The following is a 20912-nucleotide window of genomic DNA, read 5'->3' as shown; positions in this document are numbered from 1 at the left end:
CACCACAGTCTTCAGCCCGAGCAGAAGTCAGGATTTCCTGATGGCCGTTCATGGAGAGGGCAGATGCCCCAGGAAGATCGGAAGTGTGGCTTTTGACGCCTTGCGCCTGAGATGATGTGTGTGGGTGTTGGTGATAGCTGAGGGCAATTCAGGGAGAAATTCCAGGTGGCTGGTAGATGGGAGGTGTTTAAAGCCGCGCAACTAGATGAGATCACTGAGGGAAGGAGTGCAGGCAGAGAGGAAAGTGGGCAGGAAGCACGGAGCTCTTCAGTGCCCAGGCTCAGGAGGTGAAGAGGGAGGAGGAAAAGCAGGAGGGTGTGGTGTCTTTTTCAGAAGCCGAGAGAAGGAAGCATCACCTGCCAAATGCTGCTGTTGGGTGGAATGAGGAGGGTACTGAGACTCGCCGTGAGATTTCACGTCTGTGGCGAGCAAAGCGGCAAGGGTGGGTTTTGATCAGTAGTAACTGTTGCGGTAGGGACAAGACCGCGTGGACCGAATTCTCCTTATGTCTGTCCAGGGGCGAGTGGGTGTTGTTGTTGTTGTTTTTTTTTTTTTTTCAACGTTTTTTATTTATTTTTGGGACAGAGAGAGACAGAGCATGAACGGGGGAGGGGCAGAGAGAGAGGGAGACACAGAATCGGAAGCAGGTTCCAGGCTCTGAGCCATCAGCCCAGAGCCTGACGTGGGGCTCGAACTCACGGACCGCGAGATCGTGACCTGGCTGAAGTCGGACGCTTAACTGACTGTGCCACCCAGGCGCCCCGAGTGGGTGTTTTTTAAAGGGAGATTGAGGGAATGGGGAGGGGAAAGGGGAGGCACTCAGTCGCCTTAGGAAGTGAAACATTACAAAAACCAGGAAGGGGGGGGTTGGTCTGTGTGAAACCCACCCGGGGTTGCTGGTTAGCGCTTATCAAAGGTAGGCTGCTACCCTTCCACAGGGCTGTCGGGTGGGGTCTCCCCGTGTTGACTGCATTCTTTTGGCAGCCTTGAGTTTTCTCAGGCAGGCTCTCTTTAAGGGCGCCAGGGTCATTTCAGGGATAGGGCCTTGAGCTGTTAGACACTGCATTAGTGGGCCAGGTGTGAGGCCCTTTGGGAGAGAGGAGCCTGGGTAGAGTTTGGTCACACAGCGCGTCTTTGTCCATATGGAGTCGTTGTGATCTTGAGAAGAGCAGTTCTGGTGGAGGGGTTGGAGAGAGGATGGGAGGGAAGGAGTTCCAGGCCGTGCAGGCGGCTCTACAGGGTTTTGCTGCAGAAGGAGGCAGAAATAGGGAGAAGAGCATGTGGGATCGAGAGAGTTTTTATTATTGCCTCGTGGGAAGTTTTAGTTGAGTGAGTAGATGGGAAGCCGGAACCCAGAAGGAGGGGCGTTGCTCAGAGTGATGTCCCTGCGCAGGTGGGGCTGGAACCCAGCTCACCAGTGGAGGGTTTGGCCTTGGTCAGAACTTGGCCCGTTTCCATCAGAACAGGAGAGGAGGGCAGGTGGGTAGATGTAGGGAGCTTGCAGTTCCCTTCCCCTTGTTTTGTGATCAGGAATTAAGGTTCTCGGCCAGAAGGGAGGAGACAGTGGAGGTCTGAGAGAGGAGAGGGTCGGCCAGGCAGGTGGCAGAGGTGGGGAATGTGGTGGATCCCCTGGTGAGGCTGAAGGGTGATTGGGCCCCGGGGTGCTGAGGGGGTTGAGCTGGAAAGATGGGAGGTGGGCTCGGTTGAGTGAGTAGTGACAGGACTTCGAGATTGGCCACTGGAGGGACAGGGAGGGGTGGGTTAGGTACCAAGAGAGCAGAACGTGGAGGCCGTTCGTCTAAGTGGGCAAGTCGGAACTCGGACTAGGCTTGGATCCGAAAGGACAGGAATGAGGTCCCAGGCCGGCTCAGGTGCTAGGATCCCGCTCCTGGACTCCTCGGACCGATTTCCTCGAGGTCTGTGGATTGTGAGGGCGCAGACCCTCCTGAGGGGGGCTTGGCCCTGTGAGTTGGAAGGTGTCCTTCCCTGTGGCCCCCAGGACATATCAGAGGTAACACGCGCTGGGTGAGAGGGGCCATTGGCTGCGGGTGGGATTTTCAGATTTTAAAAGAATTTTTTCCTGTAGGGTCAGTTATTTTTTTTAAGATCCTGTGGGGTTTCTTTTCAGCCCTGGGGACCCGGCAGCCTCAGCCGGTTGGCGCTGAAGCGTCCTGCCCTGTGAGTGTCACCCCACCCAGACGGTTAGCCGCCCTGTGTGTGTCTGACCTGGGTCGTCAGCTTTCTTTGCTCCACTGAACTGGAGCTGGTTATCTTAAAGCTTTTGTAGTAGAAATGACAAGAGTAGAAGGGGGAAAGCCATGCTTGTAATTCTCACTTCCTAAAATGTTAATATACTGATGTGTTTCCTTCTAGTTTTTCTCTTTGTGTGTGTGTGTGTGTGTGTGTACGATTTTCCTCACAAAACGAGGGTCACGGGGTACACACGTAGCTTTGTGCCCCATCTTTGCCCTTGGCGTTGCGCCATGAGCTCTTACTCCTGTGGCCGGGTGTTCTGCGCCGTCCTGCATAGGCCTGCCCCTTTGCACACGGGCATCGGTCGCTTTCCCAGTCCGCAGTCCGCTGTTGTGGGACGGTCACGGTGTTTTCCGCTCCTCGATGTCAGAGGCGTTAGCGGGCTTTATACGGTGCCGTTGTCCCCCTTGTGTATGAATCTCAGCCCGTGATTATTTTATCAGGAGAGGTTCCTGGAAGTGGAAAGCACTTGATGAATGTTATAAAATTACCTTAAAGAAAGACTGCAGCAGACATGATCCCGAATGGCCTTTTCACCCTCCTGTGGCTAACGCTGAATAATAGAATTTTAAAAAATGGCGTTTTTAACCTATCAAATTAGCTGGGTGATGTGTGCGTGCAGCTAAAAACCTCCAGCCGTAGCGGCCGAGGGACAGGAAGGATGCCATCAGCCTTCCCCCCCTCCCCCGCCGGGCCCCATCCCTGGAGGCCGGCGGTGTCCTCCCTCAGCTCTTTGTGCCGGGATCGCTTGCACCCTTCCCGGTAGCGCGAGCTCAGTGCGTGACTCGGGTGTGCCGACCGTAGGAGCCATCGGTTGGTGTGCCCCTCTGACAGGGATGCCCCGGTTTCCTCACCCGCGTGCTGCCCTCAACGGCCACACGACGGAACCGAGTTCGTGCGTGTCCTGCACTTAGAACGGGACCTGGTGCCTGGTCAGCTCTCAGTAAAGGGCAGTTTTCGGAATTGACTTTCCTAACTCCCTCCCCCCCCCCCCACCCCCAACACACACACACAACGTGGCCTCCCTCTAGCCACCAAGTACAGGGCCACCTACCGAAGCTGGCAGAGCCTGGGGAGCCTGCTGTTTTGCAGAAAGGCCTGGGAGGAAAAAGAAACCTAAAGGAGGGGTCTTGACCTCCCTGAGGCCCCACCTTCCCCCGGGGCTGCTTTCCTCACCACCGTGCTCTCCCTTTGCTGGCTCGTCCGCTGTTCTGGCTGCACACCAGGAAGCTGATGCACACTCGTGGGCCCTGGGTGTGCCAGATGCCGTAGACACGCGCACGCCGTCCTCACAACCCTGTGAAATAGGGTTACCGCTAAGGGAAAAAAAGGAAGGAAAACCAATCCAGGGGCATTGTGGTGTTAAATTTATTACAAATAATTGAGAGAGGTGTGAGGATTTTTGTTTTGTGTTTTTTTTTTTCTTAATCTTCCCGTGTTTTAATGAATTCACAGCGTTGTGTGACCATCACCGCAACCTCGTGTCAGAACATTGTCCTTCTCCCAGGAGAGACCCCGGACCTATGAGCCCCTCCTGCCCCTTCCTCCACCAGCCCTGAGCACCCACGGAGCTATGTTCCCGCTCTGTGCGGACTTGTCCTGGACACCGCGTGTAGGCGAGCTTGTACCGTGTGCGGTAACCCGCGCCTGGCCCCTGCCCCGCGGCAGGACGGTGCTGAGTCGCCCGGTCAGTGCCGTCCATCGCGAGGGCGCCCCCACGTCTTGTTCCCTGTTCAGCAGTTGCTGGATGTGTAGGTTTTTTCACCTTTTGGATACTATGACGAATGCTGCTGTGAACGTCAGTGTTGGAATTTTTACGTGGACGTGTTCATTTTCTTTGGTAGGTATCTGCATGTGGAGCTGTTGGGACCCATGGTAACGTGTTGAACTTTTTTTTTTTAAAGTAATCTCTACACCCAACGTCGGGCTTGAATTTCTAACCCTGAGGTCAAGAGTCACGTGCTCTACTGACTGCCAGCCAGGTGCCCCGACATATTTAACTTTTTGGGGAACTGCCAGGCTGTTGTACAGAGTGGCTGCACCATTTTATATCCCACCAGCGGTGCATAAGGGTTCCAAGTTTTCAGGCGTCACCGGTATTTGTTACCGGAGCCAACCTAGGAATGTGAAGTGGGGTCATTTGATTTACATTGCCCTAACAATGAATGGTGCTGAGCATCTTTTCCTGTCCTCATTGGCCACTTGTGTGTTGTTTGGGGGGTAATCCGAATTCCAATCCTTTGTCCGTTTTTTCACCGACTTTGTCTTTTTTATTGGGTTGTAAGAATTCTTCACCCCTGGTGGATACAAGGCTCTTGTCAGTTACATGACCCGCAAGTATTTTTCCATTTCTTGATGTTGTCTTTGTACTTCTCTGTTGGAATTATTTGCAGTACAAAAATTTTTAATTTTGAGAGGTCCACCGTTCATTTTTTTTCTTTCGCTATGTGGTTTTTTTTTTGTTTTTTTTTTTTTTTTGGTGTCCTGTGTAAGAAACTTGCCTAATCCAGGGTCATAAAGATGTACCCCTGTGTTTTGGCTCTTACACTTAAGTTTGTCATCCATTTTGAGTTAATTTTTGTGTTTGGTGTGAGGTAGGGCTCTCAGTTCATTGTTTTGCATGTGGAAGTTCAGGTGTCCCGGCACCTTTTGTTGAAAAGACTGTTCTTTTCCGTTAAATGGTTTAGGCGCCCTTGTTGAAAATCACTGACCGTAAATGTGAGGAAATGTCTTCTATACCAAGCATCCGTTGTCTCAAAGTCATGAGACATACCATCTCTCAGAACTATCAAAAGAAACCTTTTTATAATACAGAAAAGTCTTTCTCCCTTTTTAGCAAATAGACTTAGTGATTACACTTCTTAATGATAACTTACAGAAGGAATAAAGATTTAACTTAACTTTTGTGGTGACTGGTATGTAAATATTTGCTAAACTTTTCTTATTTCCCCAACAAGGTAATTGGCTGATGGAGTCCTTTGTCTTTTCAAAGCCCCTGTGTCAACAGTCTCTTGTTCTTTCACGATTTCTTATTATACTGCTAATTGAAATTTGTAGCCTCTGGCTTTGAATACTTTTTTTTAGATAAGGCTTAATTAAAGACTGTGGAGCTTGGAATTTTTCTGATTCCACAACAGTGATACTCTTTCAATATGCTGTCGTTGATCATAGCCCCATTTGGGGCAGAAGGAGCCCTCCATGCTGGCTCTGTGTCCTCCGGAACGTGGCCCTATGTTCCTTGACTATCTCCTGCGTTTCAGCACAGCTTGATATCCCAGGTTCTCCTTGCACTTTCCTTGCTCTGCAAAGGTTCCCAGACCAGGAGTCTAAGGAGCTCCCCTCCCCGCTTCCTTTTTCATAGAGGATGGTGTTGAGAACCCAAATCTGGGCTCTCCGCGTACTCTGTTTCTAGGCCTTTTCCACTGTGATCACCCTTTATGGTCACCTTTCCCGTAATGCTTTCCCTCTCTTTTGGTTGCAGGTTACAGTTAGTGATGTCTCACGTGTCCTGCGTTTGTGTCCCCCATAAGCGTGTCACCTGTGTGTGAATAAGTCTCTTGGACTGCGAGGTCTAGCCTGGAGCAGCTCCTAGCACATGGTCGGCACTCTGCAGGTGGTGACAGAGTGACTGGCAAGTGCTGATGTACGTGGGTGGATTGCTTGGTGGCGGGGTGGGCGTGTTTCATTCCACCAGCTGCCCCCTTGACGGAATCTTCCCCTTTTGTCCCCATGAGAACGGTTTTGCTTTGGGGGAAATTTACATCTCACTAGCGTGTTCCTGGGAAGCCCACATTCTCAGAACACATCCAGCCTTTGCTCGCCTTCAGGGGGCCATCGCCCTCCATCTGCCCTCCCTGCCCGCAGGCCCTTTAGGGGGTCCGGAGGCCCGGCCTTTGCACCTTTGCACCTGCCGGACCTTCTTCATCGCACGCACCACTCCCCTCCCCCGCCTCCCCCTCCCCAGCCCTGCCCTTCACCGGCTTTCTCCCAGAGGCCTCCTGCCCGTGCGTCACCTGCGCTCGCTTCTGTTCTGCCTTCTCGGTAGCGTTCATCCCCACGTAAAAGTATTTTCTCACCTGCACGATAGATCTCTCTTGCCCACCACAAGGGAGGCTTCACGAGGTCAAGGCTCTTGCGTGCCATGCGGTTCGCTCTGTGTTTGGCACCCCGCACAGTGGCTGGCACAGAGTTGGCGCTCACAAAGTATGTGTTGAACTTCTGTTGCTAGAGCTGGTGTTCAGGGAACGACATTGGGTTTCTGTCCCTTTTCCCGTATACACAGCCTTGAACCGCAGGTCTGAAGGTAAATTTTTAAAAAGACGGAGACATAAGTATACAATATGTACGTGTATAATTTACATGTGCCTGTAAGATCTGGAACATGGAGAATGTTAACTGGGAGTTAGTTGAGCATGAAAAAACGAAATACATTTTCATAGTTTGTTAGAACGAAAGCTAATATTAGTAGACCTTGTAAATACAGTTTGAAAGAACTGGCGTTAAAAAGCACTCCGAGGTCTCCCCTCCCACATACCCCCTCGCAGGAGCCCTCTCGGAGGTCCCAGCAGCCACCGGCAGTGCCCCTCAGGGGAGGGCTCTCCACTGTGACCTGTCGGCCTTCAACCACTTCTGGTTGAAGGGGCACGATCCCACGAAGGACGTGGGTTTTAGGGTTCCCGGGCTTTTCCTGGAGCTCTGCACACCACTGTGCTGGAGAAAGCACACCTGTCAGACGCCTCTCTCACCGTGTCGTGCCTTATATGCGGCCCGGGTGGTGCTGCTTCCACAAGTCGAGGGGCCCGGCCCGGGCCCATCACCGTGACCGAATGCCCTAGCCACGGCGGCGACGGTCGCCTGCAACATCCCCAGATCACGGGCGGTTTGCCTAGGGGATTTGACCTTTCCCCTAACTCGTGTAGATTTTCCATATTTTCTTTCTTTCTTTTAAATTTTGCTCATTTTGAGAGAGAGCAGAGGAGAGGGGCAGGGTTAGAGGGAGACAGAGAATCCCCAGCAGCCTCCGCGCTGTCAGCCCAGAGCCTGAGTGGGGCTTGAACTCCCGAACCGCCAGGTCGTGACCTGAGCCAGATGCTCAACCCACTGAGCCCCCCCCCGGGCGCCCCTGCCTTTGTTTGGACTTTTATAGCGGGAGAGCGCTCTTCCCCTCGGTCACAAATGTGATGTGGCCCAGGACCTCTCGTCACGCACTTAGCAGTTTACCTTCTCTGCTGCAGGATGGCAAAACGGAAGAGAAAAATTACCGAAATGACAGAGAAAAAGAACAAAAAACTGAAGAAGGCGTCAGCGAAGGAGATGCCACCCGCGGCCACACCGGGCACCGGGGAAGCGCACGCCGAGGTGGGCGCACGCGGGGTCCCAGTCCAGAGGGAGGGCGCAGCGAGGGCGGGATGGGTTACAAGCCTTCGCGCTGCGGGGCTTCTGGGAGCGGCTGTAAGACAAGTAAGAGGGTGGGTGAACTTCGGGTTCGAACGGCGCGACCGCCTTTCCTCGGGCACAGCGTCCACCGACCGCCGTTGGGGTGCCGTGCTGTCGGGGGCACTTGTGTCTGAGACGGGAGGCGGCGGGACAGCACGGGCTGCGCTCTCGGGAATGGGTGGCGTGCCGTGCACGCAGTGACGCGTGCAGCGTGGCCGGGAGTCCTGAGGAATTCAGATCTTGGGGCGTCTGGGGGGCTCAGTCACTTGAGTGTCTGACTTTGGCTCCGGTCACGATCTCACAGTTTGGGAGTTCAAGCTCCACGTCAGGCTCGGCTGACAGTGCAAAGCCTGCTTGGGATTTTCTGTGTCCCTCTGTCTCTGCTCCACCGCGCCCACAGCCCCCCCCCCCCCACCTTGCACACGCATGCTCGCTCACCCTCTCTCTCAAAAATAAGTAAAAATAAACTTTAGAAGAGAGTTCAGATCACAACATACAAATGCTCGTATTGAATGGGACAGAAGTCTGTTACCAAAACACATGCACTTAAATTTGGTTCCTGGTCTGAGCGTTAACGTTTTTCTTGATTGAGCTGTCTTTACAATTCCTAGGATGCGGTTGATGGAAACAGTGTAGGGTGTCACAAATTCTCCCAGATTGCACACGAAGTAGAACGTGATTAGGCGCGTATCCCGTGGTGACGCGTGCATCTGTGGGCGGGCGCTGCTGTCTTCGGAGGGGACGGGATTTCCTGTGGGTCCACGCCTGCCTGGAAGCACTGAGAAGCTCGTTCACACCGGTGAACGTGGGTGGAAGCGTCGTCTGGGCAGCGTCGCTTAATTCCTTAGAGTCGGAGACTGTTCCTGTGATTTGGGGGCACGTTTGGTCCCAATCTGTTGTTAGAGATCGGCCATTAGATGACAACTTGACTAGGTCCTTCTTCAGTCCTTGTGGAGGAAGAACTGGAAACCGTCTGACTCGGTCGGGGATGCGTCTCTGGCCAGTTGCTGCTGTTGTTTGTGGCACCCGTGATTCAGACCTGCCTCCACTTACGAGAGCCCTGTGGGCTCTTCTGCCCTCAGAAGCGTCCCCGGCAGGTTTCAGGGTGACAGGTGGCTTTTCTCTCATAAGATGGGGAAAGGACCGTGGTGCGGGGGGAGGAAGAGAGGAGGGCCCTCATGACAACCAGCCAACTCCTGACCGCAGGCCATTCTGGCCTTTTCTCTGAGCAGTTTCGGCGTGAGTACACATGGAGCACACGTGGCGTTAGGGCCCTGGGAGCGCGCTCCTGAGACCACCCGTGCTGTAGACGCCTGGGCGAGTCTGTGTCCCTCAGGGGGTGTGCACCCAGTTCGGTGACTCACTGGTCCGGGTCACTTGAGGCCTCCATCCACCGAGGCATCTCTGTGCTTTTGCCAGCTGGCTCCCAGGCCCCCGCCTCGTCCCTGGCGATTTATTTTTGATAGAGATAGAGCACAGGTAGGGGAGGGGCAGAGAGAGAAGGAGACACAGAATCCAAAGCAGGCTCCAGGCTCCCAGCTGTCGGCACAGAGCCCGACGCGGGGCTCGAACTCACAGACCGCGAGATCATGACCTGAGCCACCCAGGTGCCCCTCCTCCGTTTTTTTTTAAACTCCATCCTATCACCTTGGTGATTTTAAGTTTTGTTTAAAACTCACAGCTTTCCTTCGGAGTGGCCTGCTTGCCGGCTGCTAGCCCGGGGCAGGCCCCGCGGAACAGGGCGGGTTGACAGTAGCCGTGTGCACAGGTTGGGATTTCTGCCTCACCTCAGGGGGACCCTCCTTCTGCTGAGTTCAGGTCATTTTTAAAAGTGTGTGATTGTTTTTTGTTATGAAAGCACACGTTGGGTAAAGTAGATTTGGAAGACGGAAGAGAAGCTTCTGGTTTCTCTTTCGAGGCCGACAGTTTTGTCGGGGTCCGTGGTGTAGTGGACAGAGTTGCTGCCGGAGTCCCGTGCACTTCCGCTTGGTTTTCGGTCCCCGGGGTGTTGACCTGGTGGCAGGCTGGCCCGGCTGAGGAGCAGGAAGCGGTGCGTGGGAACGCGGGCCCGGCCACCAGGGGTCGCCGCCCCTCCGCCTGCGGGCGGCCCGCGGTCCTCTCCCGGGAGGAGCTCCAGCCCAGCGCGGTGACGGGGCGGGAGCACTCTAGGGGGAGGTCTCTGAGGTGCGGCGCTTGTGGGCTTGTGTCCCAAAGACCCCTTCTTACATTGCCGGGCCGGTCTCCCAGGGAGGGGCTCTTCCAGGCGGACACACCTTGGGCTGCGCTAATGAGAGGATTTCTTCACTCTGCTTTTCATGGGAAATTATGGAAAAGCCACGTCAGGCTCGTTTTTAAGGAAAGCACATGGAACACTGCACCTAATTTTGAGGCGGGCGGGTGGACCAGGCCTGGAGAGCACATCCCATTCCCCTGGGAACTCGTGGAAAAGTACTGTGTTGTCCTCCCCCGCCCCCCCCCCCGCCCTGCCCTGGCTGCAGGATCAAGCCCCAGAATCCATCCGCATGAGGAACAGAGAAGCCTCTGTCCCCACTTGGACCAGTGTGCCGTCCTCCCGGGACCGGCCGTCTGGATAGGCCCGTGGGAGCCCGTGTGGCCACTTCCCACAGCACAAGCGCCCTGAGCCAGTGCCAGGAGGGCCAAAGTTTCCCCAGGGCTGGCCCTCCGTGGCCCCGGGGCAGCTTCCTCAGAGCCGCGCTTCCTGCTGGGAGGGGAGCCTTGGCACACCCAGCGGACTCATCTCTGGCCCTCTTTTGTGCGCTCCGGAACACGTAGGAAGCCCTTTGTGCGGCCCCGGGCGCTCAGAACCTCCCTTCTTTGCGCATCTCACCAGCCCGTTAACCTGCCGAGGCCCTCGCCGCCCGAGGCCGGGAGAGGGTGTCTGTGACGCCCCCGGCACGGGCCGAGCCCTGCTAGTGCCTCCCTCAGCGCCCTGGATATGGTTCTGGCCGGCCGGCCGGCCGCAGGCCTCACTGGAGACCTGCCGCCCACACCACGCCCTCTCCTGCCGTCCTGCTGCGTGAGGGACGCGGGCAGTCGGGGCCCATGGGCCCGTCCTCTGCACCAGGGAGTCTCTGCCCGCTTCACGGCTTCTTAAAACCCTCCCGCGAGCCTGGGCGTCGGGCCGTACAGGCCCACCTTCAAGCTGCTGGGCCCCTTCCTTTGAGAGGGTGGCGAGGGTTAAATCTTAGACAGCAGGCGTGTCCTGAGAGGTTGCCGGCCCGTCATCAGTCATCAGTTGGGAGTGGAAGGGGCAGAAGCCCAGGGGTTGCTCCCAAGGGTCTCCCCTCCACCGCCGAGGAGATAGTCCACCGTTCGGTTTTGTCCCAGACAGCGAGCCCCACGACAGGGAGACATCACGCGGCTGCCCCGCTCACGGGCCAATCAGGCCCCTGCACGCCTCGGTGGGCACCTGGCAGGGGCGCTGCGGTGCCCAGGCCCTTGGTTGCCTGGAGGCGGAGGCGTGGCTGGCAGTGAGCAGGGCCCTCCTCCCTTGTCTCTTGGGTGAGAACCCCTGCGTTTGCACGAGACCGTCCTGATCACAGCAGAGTCCTCAGGCCCAGTGGCCCCGGGTGCCCGGCCCGGGTGTGGCCCGTCCTGGTCTCACACACGAGTTGACCGGAGAGGCGGCCGCTTGCCCGGTCGCTCAGCTGGCTGGGACAGAGGAGGGACTCCCACTTGGGCCTCCTGTGTCTGCTTCCCTTTCGGAGCACCCAAGGAAGACAGGGACCCACGGGGTGCCTGGCCTGACTCCTTAGTGTAACTGGGCTGAGGGCTGCCGGCCAGCGGGCGGCTCAGCCGTGTGCGGGGGCGGCGAGGCCCAGCACCGTCTAAGGAATAACGCGGCTCCTGTGGGGCACCCATTTCTGCACTGCTGTCAACGCGGGTGTTGTGTCGGGAGAAGGACCCCGGATTTGTCCGGCAGACCACCCCACGCTGGGAGTGAATGCGTTCCTGGAGCCTAGAGGGCACGGTGGCAATAGCAAGCACTTTTCTTCTTGCAGGATGTGACGTGCCGTGCATAAGCTGGGTGGCTCCCCAGTTCCCGGTGCCACCCCGCGTGCTCCGTGTGTTTTCACGGGCCCGACTGGAGCGTGGCCGGTGACAGCGGGGCTGAGAGAAGCTGGGCCCCGCACTGCCACACCCTCAGCGGCCGTGGAGTGGAGTGTCGCCTGTCTGGAAGGGAGACACCTGCTCCGTACGGGACCACCCTCGTCTCTTCGTTTGTGATCTCGAAATCGGGATAGGAATTACGTGGGTGTCAAGCCGGCGAACGCTTCCGAAAACCGTCACGCGAGGTGTGAACTTCGCGGCCTTGAGAATTTGCTCAGAACCAAAGTACTTCTTCCTAATGGTGTTTTGCCTCAAGAAATACACGGGTCTGGCAGTGGAGTTTTGGTTGTGAAAGTAGCAGCTGAGGGGTTGCCAGTCTTTACAGGCAGCTGCTCCCCGGGAGCCTGAATTCCCCTGTTGCGTTGTCTTTGTTTTCTCCTTTGTGACTACTGAATGCTGACTTGTCAGCCAGTTAGTTATAAAGTGATGGCCGTGCAGGGCTGGGGGAGTTGGAGAAAAGGGACCCAGAGAAATTCCCTGATAGCCCCGAGGCTCCCGGTGAGGTGTAGGGGACCGAAGTCCCCCTCGTCCTGTCACGGTGACCTCTGCTGCCTCCTGAGGGCTTTCCTTTTCGCTGCCCAGTAATGTCCCACCCACCGCACGTCCCACGTGTTTGTTTCTCCGTTCCCTGGTCTTTGGACTTTTCGCTCGTTTCCACTTTGGGGCTGTGGGGAGTATGCTGTGACTGTATGCGAGGTTTTCTGTTTTCATTTCTCTTGGGTAAATTCTCAGGACTCAGATGTACCACAGTGTAAGTGTATGTTTACTTTTTTATTTTTTTTTTTACTAGAGCGTGAGTGGGGGGAGGGGCAGAGAGAACGGGAGAGAGAATCTTAAGCAGGCGCCACGCTCAGCACTGAGCCCCGCACAGGTCTCGATCTCACCACCCCGATGGCCTGACTGGTGCCAAAATCAAGAGTCGGTCGCTCAGCCGCCTGAGCCACCAGGCACCCCGTGTGTTTACGTGTGCGAGGAGCTGCCAGGCCGCCTTCCATGCCGGCACGCGGGGGCGCTGGTGCTCTGTGTGTTTGTCAGCACTTGGTGTTGTCGGTATTTTTCGTCTTGGCCGCTCTCGGGAACGTGGTTGTGCCTTCCTCTGCGTGGTCTTCACAAGCAGCTGCTTGAGGCGTAACTGACGTGGGGGAAACCACCCGCATTGAAATAATTTCTCGTAGTTTCTGCCCCGGTCGCTGACGGGCGTGAGCATCTAGCAAGCCTTGTTTCTGTGCGTAAGGTCCCGTGGGTGAAGTGCTCGCACAGCTCTCTTCCCGCTCTTAGTGGCGGGTTTTCTTACGGTGGAGTGTTGAGAGTTTGTTACCTGTTTAGGACGTAGGTGTTTTATCCGATTTCCGTTTTGAAGCGCATTCTCTCCTGAGCCGCGGGGCCCCTTCTCATTTGCCAGCAGTGGCTTTTGAAGAGCAAGAGTTCTGACTTCTGATAAAGTCTAACTTACCTGTTTTTCTTGTACGGTCGTACTTTGGTTGTACTTTCTGGTAACTCGTCAGGGGCGTGTCCGGAGATGCTTCCAAGTCCAAGTGCAAGTGTGGATCTTCGTGGGTCTTCCGCAGTGTTCAGATTTCCCCGGGTGGGGCGGTGGCATGTGTCACGGCCGCCCTCTTAACGGTCAGTTAACCTCGTTTCCCACGTGGATGCGCCTGCCCGGCACCGGAGTGCCGTTGTGCACGTGTGCGACCTCTTCTCTGGGCTCCCAGGGGCCGGAGCGGCGGCGGGACGGCGTGTGGCCAGTGCCAGGGGAGAGACGTCCGGGCCCGAGGCCGGCGCTGGCGTCTGCCTCCCCTGTGTGCCCTTCTGCAGCCCGTTTTATTGGTGTTGTCCTGGTCAGCAGTGGGACTGAGACGGTTTTCAGTCACCTATGGAGCGTCTTTGTCCTGTGAGTGTCCTCACCACATCTTTCTCCTCTTTTCCTGGTGCTTTGGTTGCCTTTTTGTGCGCGTTTTACACATGCTTTGTCCCAGTTTGACTTTGATGACGACATTCTCCGTGCGTGCAGGCAGATGTCAGTCCTCATCCCAGAGATAAAGGCCGCCTTCTCCCTCCCACCGTCACTTACGAGCGTTTTCTCTTCTGTATTTTCCTCTCAGCCGGGCTGCACAGCAGTCCATAAATGTGTTGTACTGTGATATATTTAACTTGCTTGTCACCGCGCTGCTCCCTTCTTCAGGTTTTATAGGTGTGTTTTAATATTGAGTAGAGTAAGTACCTCCAGTTGTCATGTGGACACTGTTTTTGGATGTTTTCACCTAGTTTCTTAATTTGCACGAGGTTTGGAATCAGCTTGCACGTTTCATGAAAAGTCTTTTGGGGCGCCCGGGTGGCTCAGTCGGTTGAGCGTCCGACTTCGGCTCAGGTCATGATCTCGCGGTCCGTGAGTTCGAGCCCCGCGTCGGGCTCTGTGCTGACAGCTCAGAGTCTGGAGCCTGCTTCGGATTCTGTGTCTCCCTCTCTCTCTACCCTTCCCCCACTCACACTCTGTCTCTCTCTATCAAAAAAATGAATAAACGTTAAAATATTAAAAAAAAAAAAAAAAAGAAAAGTCTTTTGTGTTTTTTTGAGGTTGTTTTTATGTCATTCAGACGATCATGCTTCTCTCCTAGGAGATTTGCGTGTCTGGCCAGGAGCAAGTGACCTGGGCAGGGTCCCTGTGGCAAGCACAGGGCAGATCCCATCGGTCTGTCTTTCCCTGTCACATGATATCAAAATACACAAACTACAACTCAGGAATGGAGTCTGGGCCCCCGCAGCGGACACTCCCCGGGCCTCCTGGGCCCGCTCTGACCGTCTCCGCCCGGCCACGCGGTATGCCCTCTTCTCCGTCCGGGCAGAGGCTGTCTGTCCCACCTTCCTTTCAGAAATTGACCTTTCTGGCCTGGCCAAGCTTTTCGTTTTCTTCTACCCACTATGTCCTCACACTCTGCATGGTGAGCCTTCACCGAACTGTCCTGTAACCAGTCAAACCCAGCAGCAGCTCATGGGGATCAACTGGGACATGAACTTGTTGAGCAAGTAGGTATTAAAAACTGGTTTTTGTGTTGCTATGGGAAGAAGTTTTATTTTAACATTGAATTAACCTAGGTGTTTTCATATATAGTAGGTTATAGGAGCGTTCATGGTTATGTATTTTTTTCAACCAATTCTAATAATTTGTGGCAAGAATTCTTCAGTTTTATAAAGGAAGGTGAATCAGGCAAGATGATTTTTTCTTTTTTTTTATTATCGGGGTTGGGGTAGAGTTTAGACGGGTTTAGGATGATGGCCTCCTCTTTGTAGTTACTTGCACTGGGCTTTTTTTCACATATAACTTGTAGTAAAACAACAGCAGGTGTGGCAGATTGTACGTGTTTGAGACAGAGCCATGGTTAAGTCACCGTGTCGCTTAACGTCTGGGTTTACAGCCAGCAGTAGCTGTGGGGGTGGAAAAATCACACAGAACGTGAGAAAACCCAATGATGGACGAGTTGTGACCTTGGAAGTAGGGAGTGTCTCTCACCGATTTCCTCCCATTTGCATTAAGAGGCGAACGGCGATTGGATTGGCACCAGAGGGCAACCTGGCACAGGCCGGATCTCGGCTTGGGTGTTTCCATAAAAACAGAAAGGACCTGTGTCTGTGGCTGTTTTCATCTCAGTACATGCGTGCAGAGCGCTGGGTGAAATTTAACATCTGTACATGATTAAAAACAATCTCTCAGAGGCGCCTGGGTGGCCTAGTCGGTTGAGCATCCGACTTTGGCTTAGGTCATGATCTCATGGTTGTTGAGTTTGAGCCCCACATTGGGCTCGCTGCTGTCGGTCAGAGCCCGCTTCAGATCCTCTCTCTCTCTCTCTCTCTCTCTCTGCCCCTCCCCCACTTGTGCTGTCTCTCAAAAAAAAACCCAAAAAACAATCTCATTCCCCCTGCCCCCCCAGAAGTAGACTCTCCCCCTTAAGAAAACAATAAAGGTCTATTATAAAACCAGACACATCTTTTTAGCTCTTACTTCTCTCAAAAGGTGAGAATGTCTCAAGAAACCAGAGACTTTAGGAGCACCCGGCTGGCCCAGAGTGTGCGACTCTTGACCTCAGTCAGGGTCCTGAGTTCAGGTGCACGTTGGGCGTGGAACCTGCTTCATTAAAAAAAACAAAACAAAACAGACTTGGAAGTTCTTCACCGGAATCTTAGCTTTCACACTCCGCGGCTGGTGGAGGACGCCATTTTATACGTTCACACGCACAGAGCACACTCGCGCGTGCAGACCACTTACAGAGCACACTCGTGGAGCACACTCGCGGAGCACACTCGCGCATCGCAGACTCACAGCACTCACGCAGAGCGCACTCCCACGCGCCGAGCACACGGGGCCCACGCGGAGGCCGTGCGGGGCTCTCCGGCAGAAGGGCGCTCCGGAACGGTGGAGAGGCTGAGGATGCCCGGATGGCTCCCTGCCGCTGGGCTCTCCACCTCGCCGGGGGTGGGGGGGCGGGGGAGGGCCCTGGCCTCCGAGCCCGTCCCCTCAGCCCGGGAGGCGGCCAGAGCCCAAGCCCCTGACTTCTGGGCACCGGCGGGTGGCCTCGGGACAGAGCGGCCCCCGTGTCCTGCGATGTCTCTGGGGACTAGCTTCCGGGTACCGCTCGGTTTGGGTCTGCAGATGCCCTGTTTCGTCAGTTCTTTGATGCTTTATGAAAGTGGTCGTTTTTTGGTCTCTCGGTCAGTGTTTTTGGTCGCCATGCTTCCCCCACCTGGTCAGAGAGTGGGTCTGAGGCAGATCGGGGCTTGGCAGATCTCTCCTTTCGGGCCAGCGCTGTGGGCCGTGTGGTCTCTGTCGCTGCTCGGGCTGCCCATGTGGGGCAGAAGCACACAGACGGCACGTAAAGAAACGGCCACGTGCAAATGCGGTGTATTTACCCCGATAGGCGGGCACAGGGGACTCGGCCCAGAGCACGCATCCCCCTGCTGCGAGGCGTCCAGCCCGCCGGCGCTGGCCTCTGGAGCAGTGCTTCCTGACGGGGGTCTTCCTGCCCCAAGTTCCTGGGTCTCCACGGTATGAAAGGAAGCCCGGGGATTGTACTTTGGGTAAAGGATGGCCCGTATGTGGGGCCCTGGGAGGCTTGGCAGGCCTCTGGGTTTGTCCCGGGGACCGATGACGGCCCTGTGTCATTGCTGCGGGGGGAAGGTTGCCGTGGACACCGCCACACGGAGGGCCAATTAGGAAAACAATACGGCATCTGTGACCGGCAGGAGGACGTTCGGTTTGAAATATAAAATTAGTATCTATGTAGACGGGAAGTTGGACCACCGAGAGAGCGGTCCTAACGTGCCACTTCCTGAGCGCGGGCACTCGTGTTCTCTTCTGGACGCAAGCCCCGACGGTCTAGGGTGCAAGCGTGGGGCCCTTTGGCCACCTGAGTGGCTCCTCTGTCCTGTGCGGATGTGGAGGCCGCTGCCTGAGCTGGCTGCAGCTTGCTGGAGAAGCGGATACACATCCGCGGAGCACGGAAGCCGTGACTGGAAACCGCACGAGGAAGCTCGCCGGAGGGTTCCAGAGGCTGCGGGTGACGCAGAGGACAAAACCTTCTGCGGGTGTGCTAGGGGGCATCTGGGTTCTCCCCTGCTCAGCCGCCACCGGACGGTGGGGGGGCCCGGGGGCCTGAGACCCGTTTTAAGGAGCTGACCTCGGGGTGGTGCGGCTCGTTGTGCGGCGAGTCCCCGACGCTGCCTGTAAGCGCTGGAGGGGCTTTCCAGTGTCACAGCGGGCTGTGTACCGTGCACGCACGCTCCCTCCTGCTCTCTGTCACACCCGGGAACAGGGGCCGAAAGCACAGGGAGGTAGATGTTGGCCTCGATGGGGCGGTCCCTGAGAAGGTCAGCCATCTGTCCTTGGGCAAGTCCAGCCGAGACAGGGTGGACGTTTAGGGGTCACGCTGGGAGGCTTCCTCCAGGAGAGGGCTGGAAGTGGTGCCCTGTGAGGCCCTTCTAGTGCTCTGGGCCCATTCTACCCGCTCTGTGTCCCCTGGAGGCAGGCGGTCCCTTAGCAACCTCTGATGATACCACGGGACCTTCTCCACGCGACGGGACGGGCCTTCTCCCAGCCACTGCCGAGCGTCCGTGCTCGTGCTTGCGGGTGCGCTCCTGTGTGTGCATTCCTGCGTGTGCTCGACTGCTGGCGTGTGTGTGTGTGTGTGCGTGCACCCGTGCGTGTGCCTGCGTCTGAGTGCAGTTCTGTCACAGCTTGGATCGCTGTAGCCGCCAGCGCGGTCAAGGCTTAGAAGTGCTCTGTCGCTGCACGGCTCCCTTGGGCCCTACCGTTCTAACCACTCACCCACTGAGTGAAGGACATTTGGGTCGTTTCCAGATCGTGGCTTTTCGGGGTGAAGCTTCTGTGAACACCCACGAGCAGCAGCGCTCGCTTCTCTGGGGAGACGCCCGGAGCATGGCCGCGGGCCGGGCCGGCTGGTGAGGCACGTTTTTTGAGGCCCCGCCAGGCGTCCCGAACGCGCGGCTCTCCTCCCTTCCGCTCCCGCCGTCACCGTGCGCGAGGTGAGCTCCTCAGCACGCTCACCAGCGTTCGGTGTTTCTGTTCGTTATTTCAGTCGTTCTGATGTCTGTGCTCACATTTCAAAGAGGACAGCCGGAAGCTCCCTGGGAATTAACTTGCCGCTCGGGGATTGGCGACATGTGCTCCTGGCTTGGAAACCGCCGTGGGCTGGTATTGGCGTATTGCCCCGGCCTCGTGGTGGCGCCGCCCTGGCGGGCCCAGCTGTGATGTGCCCTTGTCTGCCTTGCCCGCGTGCGACATCCTTTTTCTCTAGGGGCTTTTCGAGAGGGGTGGTCTTCACTGGGCAGCGCTCAGAGTTGGCTGGCACGGGTCCGCGGTCTGTTAGGCCGGCCTCGTTGTGCCCCATGGTCTCCACGGTGGAGACATGGTTTCTCCAGTCACTTGTCGCATCTGGAGAATTGCAGAAAACCTAGAAGCTGATCAGCTTCCCTGTTGCCGTGGAGACCTGGCAATTGTCATTCTGGGCCAGAGAAAACAGGCTCCCCGCCCCCACCCCCCCACCCCCCCGCCCCCGCCAGCCCCGCCGTCCACCGGCCATAGCTAATGCCCTCACTGCTGCGGCCGTCAGCCCGGGAGATGTTTGTAATTTTGCCTCCTTGTGCTCAGCAGAGAGCAACTCGGCAAAGTGGAATTTTAAAAAAGCAACGTTTGTTGTTTTTCCTGAGTTATACGTGGCCAATGTGAAAAAGAAAGAAGGAGAAACTAGAGAAAAGCACATGGAAGGAATCAGGCTGATAACCTCGCGGTGAACGTCGCGGACATGTTCTCCATGTTTTCGCGGTGGGTGTACTCTATTTAACATATATGAGAGTACCCGCATCGGCTCTGGTCCTAGGGTTTCCGTGTTTTCTGGTACGACCAAGAAGAGGGTAGCTCGTGGTTGCTTTCATTGCAGCTTCTTTGATCACGACCGCAAACGGTCATTCTCCACGTACATGTTGGTCATTTGCTTTTGCAGCTTCTAGATTTTTTACCAGGTCTGTTTGCAAAGTTGACCTTCTCTGTATTGATTTGAAAACACTGCTCGTGCTAAGGGTTCTTCATCTTTTTTTTTTTTTTTTAAGAAAGAGAGGCAGGGAGAGAGGGCGATCGAGAATCCCAAGCAGGCTGCACACTGACAGCACAGAGCCCGCCATGGGGCTCATCTCACAAACCATGAGATCATGATCCGAGCCGAAATCGAGTCAGATGCTTAACCAACTGAGGCACCCAGGATCCCCCTTTCATCTTTCTTTCACGTGTCAGATAGTTTTCCAGTCAAGTCACTCTTGTTTATGGCTTTTGCCCTAAGCAGACAACCCCTCCGCCTCTCCCAGCCTGCAGGAGCTTCCTGCCGCCTTGGCCCTGCACCGGCCTCCCCGGCGAAGGCCTCGCTGCCTCCCCACGCCCCGTCTTGTCCCGTGCCCCCTCGGGGTTCCGTTTCTCCAGCCGTTAGAGAAAGACGAGGGTCGAGCAGCGAGGCATCGCCGGCTGCCTCAGAAAGCCGGGGGCCTCCCGTTCGAGGGCTGGCCTCTCAGCCTCTGCCATACTTGGACCGGCTCTGCCCCCTTGGCTGGGGGAGGCCCTGGGTGTTGACGGCCGGGTTTAGCTTTCACTGGTGACGTGGGTCCTTCTACGTCTAGTGTCTCCAAAGGCAGATCCCAGGGAAGCTGAGAGCGGTTGCCCGGGGGTTATCAGCACGCGCCCCCGTGGGTGAAGTCCCCCCCCAGACCAAGTACTTGGCCCCACTGAGCCTGTCTCCTGTTGTCTAGGAGCGCCTGGCAGCCCTCTGGCCCTGGCTGGGCCGCGCTGTGTTGTTGCCCGCCTGCAGTCCGTCAGCCCCGCGGGATGGGCTCGGGTGTGGCTCCCGCACCATGCGGTGCCGGGGCCTGAGTCATTCTCTGTGGGGAGTGGGTGCATGTGGCTCGGGTCCCCTCAGACGAAGGTGAGGAGGGAAGAGGTTGCCTGGTGGACAGAAGGGAGTCTTTGCCGGCTGTGCACCTGGTTAAGTGCCGGACCCTGAGACGTCGCTACAGACGGGAGCCCAGAAGCCAGAGCCAAGTTAGGGCCTGGTTGGGGGAAAGGCCGTGGCCCTCAGCCCTGGTCCAGGCTCTGACACCGCCCCCAGAACCACCGTGGCACGTTAGTTAACTGCTGCCGGTTGTCATGCCCGAGAGCTCACTGTGCTCGAGGGAGGCCGTCGGCTGCGTGGTGTCCTGGGGGTCAGGTGGCACGGGGGCCGTGACCCCTAGGAGAGTGAGCTTGGCTCGGTAGCCGTGTGGGAGTCACCAGAAAAGGGCTCTGTGCCATAGGTGACCCGGAGCCCGTCAGGTTGTCAGCCTGTCGTGAAATTTTAGGTAACGCACGTGCGTAGAGCCCTTGCCAGTCTGGTGGACTGGCGGACGTGAGAAACACCCTGTCCCGCTTCAGACGCGTGAGCGTGTGGAAGAAGCGTGACGGCAGAACCATATGGCGTGGCTGAAAGCGAGCCACGAGTGAGAGATACAGAAGCTCGAGGCCAGACTGGCGAGCGAAACTGGAGCCGGTGGGCCCAGAGTCA

The 20912-nt window shown here is 56.4% G+C and overlaps 1 protein-coding gene across 4 annotated transcripts in view; it reads left to right on the top strand.

The window, feature by feature from the left end:
* Window positions 1–20912, top strand: part of CHLSN (cholesin) — a 122010-nt gene that overhangs the window by 12889 nt on the left and 88209 nt on the right. For 3 of the 4 annotated variants that reach the window (XM_081791641.1, XM_081791638.1, XM_081791642.1), the window contains exon 2: window positions 7488–7611. In XM_081791641.1, the coding sequence (XP_081647767.1) occupies window positions 7489–7611 (123 nt within the window). In that variant the 5' untranslated portion in view covers window position 7488. Of the gene's footprint in view, window positions 1–96; window positions 117–7487; window positions 7612–20912 lie in introns of those variants that run through there. The other variant, XM_081791639.1, reaches the window with a different exon arrangement.

The sequence above is a fragment of the Panthera onca genome, chromosome E3 (assembly GCF_046562875.1).
Source record: "Panthera onca isolate mPanOnc1 chromosome E3, mPanOnc1 haplotype 2, whole genome shotgun sequence".
NCBI lineage: Eukaryota > Metazoa > Chordata > Mammalia > Carnivora > Felidae > Panthera > Panthera onca.
Note: the sequence above shows the minus strand (reverse complement) of the source record. Positions and strands in the feature narration are given on the sequence as shown.